The sequence below is a fragment of the Pyrus communis genome, chromosome 14 (genome assembly GCF_963583255.1).
Source record: "Pyrus communis chromosome 14, drPyrComm1.1, whole genome shotgun sequence".
Taxonomy (NCBI): Eukaryota; Viridiplantae; Streptophyta; class Magnoliopsida; order Rosales; family Rosaceae; genus Pyrus; species Pyrus communis.
The window spans coordinates 24,596,486-24,611,862 of record NC_084816.1 but is presented as its reverse complement, the minus strand read 5'-3'; the positions used below and the strand labels follow the sequence as shown (position 1 = coordinate 24,611,862).

General features: G+C 38.5%; 3 protein-coding genes across 5 annotated transcripts; 2 read left to right on the top strand and 1 right to left on the bottom strand.

Moving 5' to 3' along the window:
- Nucleotides 1–3,963: 3,963 nt before the first annotated feature.
- On the top strand, nt 3,964–6,258 carry LOC137715482 (uncharacterized protein OsI_027940-like). Of its 2 annotated transcripts, none has more exons than XM_068454827.1 (6): nt 3,964–4,101; nt 4,577–4,763; nt 4,873–5,029; nt 5,137–5,180; nt 5,270–5,333; nt 5,799–6,258. In XM_068454827.1, the coding sequence occupies exons 1-6, from the start codon at nt 4,097–4,099 to the stop codon at nt 5,918–5,920; spliced, it is 579 nt and encodes a 192-aa protein (XP_068310928.1). In that variant the 5' UTR covers nt 3,964–4,096; the 3' UTR covers nt 5,921–6,258. The 2 variants fall into 2 exon arrangements, with proteins under 2 accessions (XP_068310928.1, XP_068310927.1); XM_068454826.1 differs by having other exon boundaries at nt 5,134–5,180.
- Nucleotides 6,259–10,231: 3,973 nt separating this feature from the next.
- Nucleotides 10,232–12,852, top strand: LOC137715101 (WD repeat-containing protein GTS1-like). Its single transcript, XM_068454325.1, has 8 exons — nt 10,232–10,419; nt 10,625–10,832; nt 10,901–10,996; nt 11,306–11,380; nt 11,528–11,638; nt 11,713–11,804; nt 12,039–12,120; nt 12,328–12,852. The coding sequence occupies exons 1-8, from the start codon at nt 10,292–10,294 to the stop codon at nt 12,691–12,693; spliced, it is 1,158 nt and encodes a 385-aa protein (XP_068310426.1). The 5' UTR covers nt 10,232–10,291; the 3' UTR covers nt 12,694–12,852.
- A 119-nt stretch (nt 12,853–12,971) lies between these two features.
- On the bottom strand, nt 12,972–15,048 carry LOC137715102 (sm-like protein LSM4). Of its 2 annotated transcripts, none has more exons than XM_068454327.1 (8): nt 14,915–15,048; nt 14,717–14,760; nt 14,504–14,545; nt 14,295–14,393; nt 14,114–14,191; nt 13,748–13,787; nt 13,383–13,544; nt 12,972–13,259 (listed from the first exon to the last, which is right to left on the bottom strand). In XM_068454327.1, exons 2-8 carry the CDS (start codon nt 14,717–14,719, stop codon nt 13,237–13,239), a joined length of 447 nt encoding a protein of 148 aa, XP_068310428.1. In that variant the 5' UTR covers nt 14,720–14,760; nt 14,915–15,048; the 3' UTR covers nt 12,972–13,236. The 2 variants fall into 2 exon arrangements, with proteins under 2 accessions (XP_068310428.1, XP_068310427.1); XM_068454326.1 differs by having other exon boundaries at nt 13,029–13,261; nt 13,382–13,544; nt 14,717–14,771; nt 14,915–15,012.
- Between the last annotated feature and the right edge of the window lie 329 nt (nt 15,049–15,377).

Genomic DNA, 15,377 nt, shown 5'->3' with positions numbered 1-15,377 from the left:
TACCTAGCATGAGATGGAGATGGAAGTTAGGAGACGAGTTAGGTATTTTATTAGATTTTTAGTAGAAATAGTAATTAAGGGAATTCCTTGTATTGTGCTCCATCTGACTTGATGCTGGTTGATATGTGGAATCGATAACATGTATGCGTATAATTATGTGTAATGTGTGATGATGAGATTGCACCACGTAGTTGTGGTACATGTATGGTCCTGCTTAGTATATCCGTGATGGGGGGGGCCATATGTATTCAGAGGTGATCATGCTATACCCGCGATGGGTGATCACTACCTGCATGATGAGTTTATGCCTATGGTCCTACTTGAAATATCCGCAATGAGGGACCATACGCATTCTAAAGGTGATGCGGATTAGTTGTACATGGTACATTTTTGGGCGATCATATTAGTTTGGTTCCGTTGAGTGGTCCGAGCCCGAGGTTGTTGAATTTCGTAGAGTGGCCTAAAGAAGTAGGCTTGATCTAACTGTGTCACTCTAGCCTTAGTTATATATATATTTGTGTCAATGGTTTCGAGAGTCTTGTGAATTGAGTTAGAAAAGATGTTGGACGTCTGAGTGACTCCTTCGGGATTTTCTATGATTCGATTATGATTTCATAATGTATGAATTTAGAAGATATGAGAATGATTGTTATTACTTTGAGCAAATTAATTAAATAATGCGGCTAGAGAATGATTTTGTGTTTCGTCGGTTCTTAAATATGATGTATGTTGTGAATTGCGACATCATGATGAGACATAATGATTTATATGTTGGATGGGAGAGAAATCATTTTTTCATGGGGGTTGGTTATGTAGCCTGAGTCCAGGAATTATATGTCAGGTTATAATAAATGATTAAGGAATGCTATGCTTTTCTGCTTGAACTTAGTGGAATAAACGTCTGATTTTGTGATAATGAACTACGAATGGCTTGATCCCTATTTAGGGTACGTAGGCAGTCTAACGAGGATGTTAGATGCAACCATAAAGTCTACGAAGAATTATTGCGTAGTTGGAACTTAGGTTATGTTTTGTTTTTTTTTTTTTCTTTTTCCGGAGGCGGGGTATGTTTAAGACGAGTATTTGGTGACGTCACATGTCGATCCTAGACGTATGTCGGGATTGGGGCGTGACAATGGGAATGCTCTCGCCCGAACTCGCTTAACTTCGGAGTTCCGATGAAACCCAAAGCCAGTGAGTTCCGAAAATGCCTCGTGCTATATGGAGATGGACATGTACATATAAGGCACATCACCCATCTCCGTTGATCGATGTGAGATTTTACACACGATAAAGTGATATCTGGGATCCTCAACCTAAATTTCATATACCTACCTCATTGCAAGAGAGCATTCTTAATTCCAATGAACAATGTGTGTATTTACGGTTATTTGTGCGAATTTTGTCTATTAGTATTTTGTTAATCTGAGCTCGTTTTTCTTTCTCTATTGACGTTAGTGCTTTTGTTGTCCCATACATGTTTTTGCTATGTTGTTGAAATTAATCTAATAAATTTGTTATTTTGAGAAAATTTATCTAAAGAGTTCAGATCTCACCGACCTAAACTGACGGACCGAGAAATCTAGACCGTCCAAAAAAGGGGTAGAGAGAGATTCGGTTTCTTGGTTTGCGTGAGCTGGGCTAGTGAAATAGATTAATGGGAGCCATATGATTCAAAATAAATGATCCAGATTTCTCGATCCGTCAGCACCAAACTGTGAGATCCACAAAGATTATCGATTCCTAAAAGTGTTCGTGAATACCATTTCGTCATTCAAAAGTCATTTTGACTCTCATCAGCCATGCCTACAAAATTTTCCATTCAAAATGCTATGTGATGGTGATATTTCTTTTCTTATGTCGATGCCATGCAGCCATTACGAGCGCAAAGAAAACTTAGCCCATGCATATACCCTCGTGTTATACACATACATACATACATATATATATATATATATATATTATTTATATAAGAATAGGATCAAGGGATAAATATTTTTACAAATACTTTTACACTCTTTTTAAGCATTTTGATTACATGACATCCAATAATTCTTATTTATTCATTAAATGACATGGATGCTTATGTGGATTTTAACTAATATTAAAGATAAAATAAAACTGAAAAAAAACATAAAATCTGAAAAATTAAAACTAAAATTAAAAAAAAATGAAACCCTAGTTGTACGCAGTCCTCCGTAACTAATATTTAGTGTAGAGGTTCTTAATTGAACGTAAACTATGCAGGTGCAGTCCTTGGGTTCATTTTCACTTGTACTAATATATACTTGTCGGTCTCCGTCGTGCACGTATATACTTATTGACCGAATAGAAAATGAGCGGCAAACCATGATCGAAGAATTTTTGGAAAACTACAGAGCTCTCAGGCCAACGAGGTACTCATATGCTGATATCAAGCGGATTACAAATAAATCTAGAGACAAGTTGGGACAAGGAACATTTGGAACAGTGTTCAAGGGAAAGCTCTCGAGTGAGATATTTGTTGCTGTAAAGATGCTCAACAATTCCAAAGGACATGGAGAAGAGTTTATCAAGGAAGTGTCAACATTAGGTCGGATCCACCATTTAACGTGGTTCGCTTGGTTGGCTATTGCGCTGATGATTTAGACGAGCCTTAGTTTATGAATTTGCACCAAATGGTTCACTGCAAAACTCATATCGTCAGCAAACAGCAAGAACCATTTTCTTGGTTGGGAGAAACTGCAACATTTTACTCTCAAAATAGCCAAAGGAATTGAGTAAGTTCACCACGGATGTGACCAACGAATCCTTCATTTCGATATCAAACCTCACAATGTACTATTAGATGACAATTTCAACCCAAAAATCTCAGATTTCGGTATTGCCAAGTTGTGCTCCAGGGAACAAAGTGCCGTTTCCATGACAACTACCGTTTCCAAGACATGAGTTGCAAAACCACATCTGCAAAGGGGGAGATGGAGGACTGCGTACAACTAGGGTCTCTTCCTTTTTTAATTTTAGTTTTAATTTTCTAGATTTTATGTTTTTTTTTCTGTTTTATTTTATCTTTAATATTAGTTAAAATCTACACAAGCATCCATGTCATTTAATGAATAAATAAGAACCATTGGATGTCATGTAATCAAAAGGCTTAAAAAGAGTGTATAAGTATTTGTAAAAATATTTGTCTCTTGATCCTATCTCATATATATTTATATTATGCATGTTTTAACAAATTTTGGGAGGGAGAGTTGCTTTGAATTCCTTCGTGTCGATGCCACGTAGGCGTCACATGTGCATAGAAATTTCATAACTTAGTACATATAGTACTGGTTTGGTATTGAGGTGCTTTTATAAAAAAGTGGGTATAAAAAAAAAAAGCTGATCTCAAAAAGGTGTTTGGTAAAAACTTAAAAAACAACTTATTTTCATAATTTTAGGTGAAAAAAACCTGAAAACGTGAAACAGCAAAAATAAGTTTATTCTCACAGCACAATAGAAGCTGTTTTTTTTTTCAAAGCATAACAATACCAAACCAGCTCTATACACCCTCATGTTATGATGCATGTTTTAGCAAATTTTAGGAGGCATCAGATGTGCAGAAAAATGTCGTAACTTGAGCTATAAGCCCCTCCCAACATGAGGGTATATGTGCAAAGCAAAAATTAAAGTGATGCCTACGTGCCGTTCCGCTGGGGGTTATTAAAACATACTTGATAACATGAAATATTTATTTACTTATGCACTCGAGATCCTATGTTCAACTCACTCGTTTCTCTAAACATCGTTTTGTATTAAAAAAAAAACACACATAATGGGCCTCGGCAAAATGAGTTAATGGGCCACTTCATTTTACTGTGTGATTTCACGGAGTTTGGGCCTTGTACGAAAGCCCAGAAAGCCTATAAGTCTAGAAGCATCGCGTAATCTCTATTACTCTCTTGTTATTGCGTAAGCTTCCCGCAAGGCCGTACAACTCAAGCTCTGCTTTCTCTGCTTTCTTTCCAGCTTCTAGGGTTTTACACACACACACACTCACACACACTCTATCTATCTCTCTCTCTCTCTCTCTCTCTCTCTCTCTCCCCCTCTCCCCCCCCTTACCTGCAAAAACATGAGGTAAAAATCTCTTCTTTCTCTTCAATGTTATTCAATTCTTCTGCTTTCGCCCTCTGATTTCTTCGTCTTTACATTCCTGCCATTGTTTTCTTTGGTATGCAATTTTTGTATGTTTTTTCTGATACCGATTGCTTTCTGTAGACTTGTAAACTCTGTAATTTATAGTTAAATACAATTTTATTCATGTTTCTCTGTTTAATATGGTTCGAGAAATTGAATTAATATATGGGAATCTTTATGCTTTATTGGGTATTTTTTATCTGTTGGATTGAACCCTGTGATTAATCCCTGTTATAATGATTCAAGTATAATTATTTGTCCTTAATTCGCTGTTGATATTTGGTTTCGAAATTTATAGAAAACAGATAGAAATCACTGAGAGAATTTGAGTTTAGTTTTTTTATGGGTGATATTCACTTGATTTTGATGCATATTTGGGGCTTGTTTTTGGCTAAACGTGCTGCGAATTTTGCAGTCGTCATCCGGAGGTGAAGTGGGCTCAAAGGGTGGATAAGGTTTTCATTACTGTGCTTTTGCCTGATGCAAAGGACGCCAAGGTTAAGCTTGAACCCGAGGGAGTGTTCAGCTTCTCGGCTAGTGCTGGTGCGGAGAATCACCAATATGAACTCAAACTGGATCTTTTTGATAAGGTTAATGTGGAGGTGAGGATTTGTATATGCAATCACAAATGCTCTTGCGTTATTATGAGATGTTATTATTTATGCTGGTTCTTATTTTGTTGTATGACATTTATGTTGCGTTGTGTTATAGGAAAGCAAAATTAATGTTGGCGTGAGGAGTATCTTTTGTATTGTGGAGAAGGCGGAGCCAGCATGGTGGAATAAGCTATTGCGTGGAGATGGAAAGATGCCGCATTATGTCAAAGTAGATTGGGACAAATGGGTAGATGAGGATGATGACACTGCTGGTATGCAGCTCCCATATTCTGTTGCATTTCCTCAGACTGTTTAATTTGATGAAAACAGCGTGTTTGTTGTACTTTGTGATTAAACTGCCACTTCTTGTTTTCAGCAGGATCAGGTCCTGGTGACATGGATTTGGGAGGAATGGATTTCTCGGTTAGTAAATATTAAGTTATGGTGTTTTCCCTTGCCTGGATTGTTTTGATGTTTCTATATTTTGTTCTGACTCTAATTTTACCATGCAGAAATTTGGTGGCATGGGAGGTGATGATATGGGAGGAATGGGTGACTTTGATGACAGTGACGAAGGTAAGAAGACTATTAGCTTAATCTTTAGTGGCATGCCGAGTAAGGATAAACATCTTATTAGGAAGTGTAGGTCTAGAATTCAAAACACCACGATATAGGCTTAAACGTTCCACAATATTAAAAGTTATTTTCACATTTTTAAATGTACGAATGGTGCTGGGACATAACTCTACCTAGACAGTCTCAGTCCTGAGGTTTCGGGTGCCTAGGAGTTTACGGTGTGGTTTTTGATGTGGACCATTGCATTGGGAGAATGCTCCAGCTTCCTAATCTTAGAGTTAAATTCTCTGTCTTAAATATTTCTACCTCGAATAAGCTCTTGCTTTGGATTTTTGGCCTGCTTATCGCTGCATGTAAAATTACTTTAATCTGTTCATTTGTTGGATGATAAGTAATATAAAGATTGCTAAAGCAATCGTTGCATGTTCTGTCTTGGTTACCAATAATGTTTGCTTTTTAATGTAGACCTAGAACTGTCAAAGCCAGAAGATGAGGCCACCGACAAGAAGGAAGCCGAAGAGCAGGACGCTGGTAAGGCCGGAGCTGGTACTTCGGAAGAGAAAAAGGAAGCTACTACGAACGCATAATTTTGTGTTACTGACCCTTGCCGATAGGGTCAGCCAAGCTCTTGCATGGCCATGGAGTGTTTTCTTCTCTTTTTTTTCACCTTAGTTACTAAGAGTGTGTTTTTATCTAACCGTGCGAATCAATCCTTATCCGTCATTCATGTTAGCTGAATGATGAGTTCTTCTGGGTTTAGAGAAGTTGCGGTACGCAGCGTGTTGTACTTTTACTTATTTGTTTCATGGATCTGGATTTTAAGGATTTTAATCCTCCTAGTAGTGTCCTTTTTTAGGCACCCAGGCCCTCTGAGTGATGGATATTTGATTTGTTTGCCTGCTTATGAGTAAACCCTCTTACACTATGAGTTACATTGCGTTTGTTATAGACATAATTAAAAATTGATAAAAATAAAAATTGTGGGTTCAAAGCCTGGACAGAATGTTGTTTTTGATGAATTTTTAGTTATGTAAGTTGTTTATTCAATATTTAAGCCAAAAAATATAAAAATTCAATAGTACCACTACATATGCTCAAGTTCTAAAAGGCGCTAGTTGGACGGACTGTAGGAGTCTAGTGTATGGCGTTCGGGCTAGGCGGGGCTAAGGTGACTTTTTATTTGAATGAAATTTATTTATATTATACTAACATTTGCCCACATATTTTATGTATATGAAGATATTTTTTAAGAAAATGAGAGAGAGAGAGAGAACCACCTGGGGAGGGGGGTAGGTGTTTTTTTTTTTTTTTTTCCCTTTAATATTAGAGGTATTTTAATATCACATGTAGGTGAAATTTTGAAAAAAAAAGAAAAAAAAAATTTGGTTATGTGAAATTACATTTCTACCCTATATTTATTATTCATGTTTTGTTTTAATTAGAGGGTTAAAATAGTATTTTCATGAAATTTTGGTTGACAATAAGTGTTTTATTAGTTAGTAGAGATAAACAAGTGTTTATTAAAACTTTAAAACTATAGAATTATTGTGACATCCCGTCCCGGGATTATTAGATCGTACGTGTGAAATTACAATTTTACCCCTAATTGGTTTTCGTGATGTTTTGGTAGTCTTGTGTGGTGTTGGCAAGTGTAGGGCCACACACACACACTGACTCACTCTCCCTCTCCCTCTGTCCCTGTCCCGTGTCTCTCTCTCTCCCTTCTCTCTTCTTCTTCCTTCTGTAAGTGTACGGACACACACCAAGGACCCTCAAACCCTTGCAGATCGAGGAAACCAAGGACACATTTGAGCTCGTGAGGTCGAGGCAAGCTCAGCCATACCCTTTTCAGGTGAGAAATCCTTCGTTTTCACGTCGTTTCGACGATGGCTGATTCGAGTACTGTTCATGCAAAAGTTATACATTGAGTTTTTGGGATTTCTGAGATTGTAGTTGTCTTTGTGAGGTTCCCAGGAGCTTGGGAGTAGCTCGTTGGGTGAATTTGGACGTCAGGATCGTTGGATGTGGAGTTGGCCGAGTTTTGGAGATTTGGACAGGTATAATCTCTTAATTTTAGGCCTTAAAACTTGTTGGGACATGTTCTACTAGCTCTAGGGTTGATTTTGGTGCAAGAAACGTGAAAAAAAGGTGGAAAAACGAGCGAGAAATAGTGATTTGCAGGTTTTCCGGCGACGGTGCCGGCGACGGCGACGGCGCCGACGTCGGGGACTGATCGGAGAAGAAGCAGGAATATTCCGTTAAGTTTAACGGAATATTCCTAACGGCAGGGGTTAAGTTTAACGGAATATTCCGTCAGTTTAACGGAATATTCCTGACGGCGTCTGTTGACACCGTCAGTGTGCCTGGCACGTGGCCGCGCGTGGGTCCGTGCCTGTGCTGGCGCGTGGGGGCGCGTGTGAGGTCCAAAAATTATTTTAAAAATATGGTTGTGATCCTGAGGTTGTGTAGAGCACGTTGGTATATTCATTTGTCCATTTTGAGCAACGTATGAGAAGTTATTACGAGAAATGGGTTATGTGCTTTAAAGTTAACGTTTTTATAGTTGTTTCGCATTTAGGTGACACGTACCCCGAGGACGAGCGTGCACACGCGAGACAGGGGGGCTACGACCCTTCTACATACCAGTGAGTGGGCTTTTGTTTTCCGTATATACCTATATACATTTATATTCCCAGAAATTGATTAAAAAGGGTTATTTGTCTTATGCCATGCATGTTATTATTATCGTTTATGCATCATTGCACACATTAGTAGTGGCATACATACATATGCATATTGGGTGCTGTAGACGCACAGGTAAGTGCCAGGTAAGTGATATTCATATTTACATTCAGCAGTAGTTTGAGATGCTTAGAGAGCTCATAACCTGCACCCCCGGTGTTAGTGCTCCCGCCAGAGTAGGGCACAGTCCTTCACGTGATGTTCACCTCCCGCACCACACGCTCAGCTTGGATCTAAGTTAGGTGCATAGGCCTGTCGTACAGACCACATTAGGTGGTTCCAACTCGTAGGTGACCCGCGATTATTCGCACAGCCTTCACGTGATCGTAGCACTAGAGCGTATATATATGTTACACACAGGCCTGTCGTACAGGCCACTTTAGGTGGTTCCGACTCGTGGGCAGGTTCAGTTATTGAGTTTGAGATTTGAGCTCTATATGCAGCCGTACATGTCACGTTAGGTGACTCCGGCTGCCAGATGTTATGTTATTGATGTGATTCATACCTGAGCACTTGCATTCATTATGAGGTTTTGACATGGCATATTCTTGAGCATGATTGGCATACCCTTGAGCATGTTTGGCATGTTATACATACGTATATATGTTTATTTTTCTGGGAAGTATACAGGTTTTACGGCGAGGGGTTAGAACGTATTTTGTTAAATGGTTTTCAAAGAGCTTTGTTTTTGCCCACTCACGCTTTTGTTTTGCGCCCCTCCAGGTTCTAGTTGCTTAGCCGTTACGGTGGTTTCCCTTGAGGGCTTTCCGGTGTTCTGACAGACACTCACCATTGTAGGGTCGCCTTCGGGCGTACTACTGTTGTTGTTTTATTTGGGCTGCTATGAACCTGCTCTGAAATTGTATCTCACTTTCTAGCACTTATTCTAGTACTTTGTATGCTAGTTTTTAATTATTCGTACTTTTATATTACTACTTTATTAGCTTCCGCACGTGCACATGGCTACGTCACCTTTGTGTGACGGCCAGCACGCTCCGATCTCGGTCGGGGTGTGTCAATTATTTTGAGATATATAAATTTTATGGGAATTGTTATTAGCTCTTCAAAAATCTTATTTGGCACTCCAAACTTTCTATAATTAGAAAGAAAAATATACTTCTAAGGAGTGTAGAATGAGATTTTTGGAGTGCTAATAACAATTCCCAGTTTTATTATATAATTATAAATTTATGAAATACTAGAACATATTGAAAATGTAGGGGAACTAGCATATAATGGATGTTCCTCTAAGTATCTTACAAGTCTCTTAGAACTTTTTGAAAAAAGAAGAAGTGAAAAGTTACTAATTTTTTGTCTAAGAGAAAGTCACGTAGTAAGTTATTTTCTTAAATAAAAACAAACAAAGTAAAAGGTCACTAAATTTCAATAAAATGTGAAACGGAAGTTACTATTTTTTTTGTCTAAGCGAGAGTCACGAAATAAGTCATTTTCTTAAATGAAAACAAATAAAGCGAAAAGTCACTAAACCGCCTAGCTCGCCTAAACCGTCTAGGCGTTGCCTAGGCAGGTCTAGGTGAGTTGGGTGGGAGGTTAGGTAGGTATAGGTTTCATTCCTTATTTTTTAAATGCCTAGAGATTAATCGGGGCAGTGACTCGCTTCCAGCGTTTATGCATGATCTTTTAGAATACTGCTTATGCCTAAAACGTTGCATACGAAGTTTTGTGTGTTTGTACATTTTTTGAACACAATGCATGAATTTTAAGGTTACAATGTGGCGAAAATGACACATAAGTTTATGATAGATTGGTTGCATATGACGCTTTTATTGTAGTTGAGTGCTTATGCATATTAGTGCAGGTTTGATTCCATTTGATTTTTTTTCTCTCTTAACAATTAAGTATCTAACAATCTAATGTTATCGCTTTACAAACCAACTAAAAATTAGGAGATTTTTTTTTTAATGTATTTTTTAACAAACAATAGTTTCTGCACTAAGGCGTCCGGAAGTGGAAAATCTCACAATGAATTAGTCATAATAACATGGTTCAAATTTCTGATTGACGATAATCAAACCTAAAACTTCACTTATAATTTGAAAAGAATATCATTTATAAATGAATAGAAACAGGGTAGTAGTACCAAGTGGCTAAAAACTACGAGAGTTAGCTGACCTCTACCGTAGCGGAACTAAAACCCCAAAACCCCAAATTACATTCATTTGTCCAGCCGGACTGCCGGAAAGAGAGAGACAGCGATGGAAGCTACGGACATGGAGGTGGAGGAACGACCACCGTCCAATCCTGATCCTTTCAAGCGTATCTCCCTCAAAAACTCCATCCAAACAAACTTCGGCGACGACTATGTCTTCCAAATCGTCCCCAAGTACGTCCCTTTTCTAACTTTTACTCTGTTTCGCAGGAAAATTCTGAGATTTGAACAACTCCACCTTTGACTTGCGTTCTTCAGCTCGCAGTTTACCTCAATCTCTTCCTTTTTGTAAATTTGATCTGAAACCAGAAGGATTGTGCTTAATTGGGTTTTATGATTATTCATTGGGTGTTGAATTTTTGTGGGGTTTTGGTGGAAGGGATGATTGGACGGCAGTGGCAGTTTCACTTTCGACCAACGCCGTGAAGGTGTACTCGCCCGTGACGGGCCAGTACTACGGAGAGTGCAAGGGCCACTCTGCAACTATCAACCAAATTGCATTCTCAGGTCCATCAACTCCACATGTCCTGCACTCTTGCTCTTCTGATGGAACTATTCGAGCTTGGGACACGCGCACATTCCAACAGGTTCGCCTCTCAAGTTGCAGACATAAACAAACAATGTTTTGCATACATAAACATATGTAATGCTGCAGGTTTCATCTTTCCATTCCGGCTCTTCTCAAGAGATATTCAGCTTTTCGTTCGGAGGATCAGGGAACAATCTTCTAGCCGCGGGGTGTGATACTCAGGTGCTGCATTTATTTTAACGGCTTTAATTGTGTTTTGTTAATCATGATTGTCATGTAGCTCGTTATTCTTCTAGTTTTATGTGTGTGTTATCAATAACTCAATGTTCCACATTAGTGAAGATCGTGTCAGTTATAGGCTAAAATTTCAGAGGATAGCGCGCTCAACATTCCACATATACTCTTTAGTCTGCTAAAACTCATTGGATGCAAAACTAGTTTAAGTTTCTATGCTTATGATTCTTCACTTATTTCGACAGATAATATCTCATTTGTTTTCCCCCTTCTTGCTTTTTGACTTGTTATACTCAGATACTATTCTGGGATTGGAGGAATGATAAACAAGTAGCATGTCTCGAGGACTCTCATGTAGAAGATGTTACCCAGGTTCGTTCTAATCCATCTTTTTCTTTAACATATGGATTTGACAGTTTAGGTTAGCTATGTGAAAAAAATTCTTCTGCCAAATTGCATTATGAAGGTTGTGCAACTTGATAGAACTAGGCGGCATATCTAACTTCATGTTTTCAATAGGTTCACTTCATCCCTGATCATCAAAACAAGCTTCTTTCTGCTTCCGTTGATGGATTGATGTGTATATTTGATACCGAAGGAGATATCAATGAAGACGATCATCTAGATTCAGTAAGTTCAAGTTGAAGAGGTTTAAAGTTTATAGTGTTACATAGTCACGACAATTTACCTTCTAAAATATATAGGTACTAAATGTTGGCACTTCGATTGGGAAGGTTGGGTTTTTTGGAGAGACATATCAAAAGCTTTGGTGTTTAACCCATATTGAGACCTTAAGGTATCTCTTTCTATCAATTGATCATGAATTTACCCGTCACACTATGCACGACATTTATTCTTTAGTCTCATAAACATATATTGGGTTGGTTAGTGATTTGCATCTTCTACCCCAAGTGGAGTAACTCGGGAAACAAGATCGAAGTTAAGACAGATGTCTTGGCTTTTGAGTACAAACATGTATTTGTGCTGCGTATATTTTCCCTGACTTGTAACCTGGCAACCGCTCATGTAGTGTCTGGGACTGGAAAGATGCAACCGAAACGAGTTTCCAGGATGCTCGTTCTCTGGCTTCTAAAGGCTGGACACTCGACGATGTAAGGCGTTCTCTCTTAACAGATTCTGCTCTTTTAGTCAACTACTTATGTGATTAGCCTTATTTGAAAATTTCATATTATTCGTTTGATATGTATCTTGTATGCTGTTAAATTGGAGGATATTGATAAACTTTGTTTGCGTGCCATCATTTTAGCGTAGAAAAGTGCTTTTCTTTTTAGCCAAGCCAAGTAAACTCCGTTTGGCAGGTCGGTTATTTTGTTGATTGCCACTACTCAAGGGAAGCAGAAAAGTTATGGGTAATTGGTGGCACTGATACTGGCACTTTAGGTTACTTCCCCGTAAGTTATGAAGGAAACAATGCTATAGGGTCCGCTGAAGCAGTTCTTGGAGGTGGACATACAGGCGTTGTTCGAAGCGTGTTGCCAATGTCAAGCACGCCCAGCGGATCCAGCCAAGGTCACGGCATTTTTGGATGGACTGGCGGTGAAGATGGCCGGTTATGTTGCTGGTTATCAGATAATGCACCCGAGATAAACCGATCATGGATTTCAAGCACACTGGTTTCAAGATCATCTAGGACCCGAAACACAACACGGCACCAACCCTACTAGAAAAAAGATGTTTTGAACTCTTTGATTTTCTGTTTCGGTAAGGATAGTGGTCGCCTGTACCATATTTGTATGATTTATTCACCATTTACAATGTTTTAAAGTTTCAATGGAAACAGGTGAGAGATTGATCCGAAGAAAATCGAATTCATGTCACTTGTTTAATTTTCCAACTATTTACCACCTTGACCGATCGAGAGGTGGAGTTGTAAACCTCCTCGTACTGCTAATTAAAGTTTATCATCTTGCACTGGAGATAATGCCACCAAGACAGATTGTAATAAGAGTGAAAAGATGAATATATATCGTCAACGTCAAATTTTCAAACTCGCCAAACGGATACCAAACAACATTTCTTACAGAACAGAAACACATCGGCTACGTTTTTACTGAAAGAACCATTCCATATAAATCGCATTACCATGATAAGAAGCCTTCCTTACAACGACAAAAACCCAGCAGTTGACACAGGCGTTGGGCTAAATAAATGCCTTTAAAAGTAACAAATTGCCCATCTAGCTGTTTGTTTCACTCTCTAAAGCTGAATCAAGCTCGGCCTCGACCCCCACCTGACAGAAAAACAAAGATAACAAACCTTGAGTCCAGTATATGGATTCATAATGATATGACTTACAAGCTATGAACTTATCAGGGTCTCTGTAGAAAGGGGCGGATGAGAAACAAGTGTTTACCTCTGCTTCCACCGGCCTTCCCACCAGGTCCTCTGCCTCGGCCTCCACCAGCTCCTTTAGCACCATCATCCAAGCCACGTCCAATGCCTTTAGCCTGTCGTCCACCAGGACCATCCTCCCTACCTCTTCCTCTTCCACGCCCTACTCCAGGTGGTTTCCTATCTGGGGAAGTTTATCAAAGCATGCAAAGTTAGAGAGTAATTTTCTCAATGGATAAAGCTATATCCTGTAGATAATGTAGATAGTTGTCCAATGTCGAGGGCATTCATATAAAGAATGGTCCAAGAAGCCTACTTTACCCATTCTAGATGCAGGGACAGAGAATAAAAAGGTCTACACTACCAAATGAGATAAAATTATTGTACCTGAACGATTCTTGGTTTCTTCCTGGACTTTGTCAATCACCTGAAATACAAAAGGCAACAGCACTAGATCAGTCCAATAAGCTTCTATAGTATTCGAACAAAATCAGAGCAAATAAAGCACGATGAAATCAAAACTCCTAATGCACGTGCTATCATTGTACACTATACATAAGTAATTGATCAAAACGTAACAAGTTAGTGTCAGTATTTTTATAAAGTTACACATAGCTCCCCCACAAACCATAATCAAACTTTTGTTCAGACTTTTTGTCCATAACCAGCATTTACTATATTTCAGGTCTGATGACAGAAATTGAATTCTGGGAATAGTAAAGACAAAAAGTTTATAGCAAGCACAAAGCATACCTCATCGGGAACTCTAAGATACTTAATAGTATTCCCACGGATGTAGCATTCAGGCATTCTCCAAAACCTATCTCCATCCTACACAGTATTCCAACAAAAATTTAAAGCAATTCTTTGTAACATCATAATATAACAATTCAAGTTTACCAAAACTTAACAATATGAGTGAAACGACCCTTACTTTGGAGGTACAAATAACTTCTCGAAGATGGATGTTCATCCAAGTATCACAGTTGACCAAATGCCCATTGTAAGTCTCCCCATTTTTCAGTTCTACCAACTGGTACAGCACACGAAAACCCGCAAATTACAATTCAGTAGACAACAAATTGAAAAAATGGGGTTATGTCAAATTGTCACAAACAATAAAGGCACAATACAAGATCTTACCATAGGGTGCCCTTGGGCAGTCTTGAGCAAAGAAAGAGGAAGCTGCAATAGTGAAAATCAAAAAAGTGAAGCAAAACTATCCAAAATTTCAAGCTCAAAAGGGGAAAAAGCCCTAAGATTTGTGTGGGTTCATACAATTTCAGCTCAATTCCCTCCGTTTTCCGAGAAACCAAACAAAAATCACAAAACAAGAAATCAGGGAGAGTAGCGTACCATTTTTTAGGGCTCAGAAATCGAACCAAGGAAAATCAAGAGGCCTGCAAAAAAACTAGGCAGAGAAATTAAGCAAAAAAGCAATAAAATAAAACCCTAAGAAAAAAAAAGAAATTGAAAATTATGAAAAAGGAAGAGTTCTTAGGTAGAAGACGATGATGCGGTACAAAACCCTAGCTGAAGAATGTAGAAGATTACCAGTACACAGGCTTGGATCGCGAAGAAGGACCGAGCCTTTCGCGGCAGGCTTCAGCTTCCACTTGCCCTCTCTCTCTCTCTGAGCTGAATGGGTATCGAGCGGGTTTTTAACGAGTCAAAACGAAAGAGTTGGCCTATTTCACCCCTTCAGCCCTCGTCATCAAACGCAACTCTTCAAACACAAATACAAATTTGTTAACTTACCTAACAATTTGAAGACTAATAGCCTCGTCTAGATATTCTTTTAAAATGACTGAAAACGGTTTTATTGGAAATATTTTTAGAATCAATTTTTAGTAAAAATGTAAGTAAATTCTAAAAAATCACTTAAAATGATTCCTGAAAGAAGCACATAATTGGTGCTTCTTGCATAAAACACTTAAAGTGCTTTTAAAATTCAAAAATATTTTCTTTAAAAGCGCTTTCAGTTATTTTAAAAGAAAAACTAATGAAAATGGCTTGA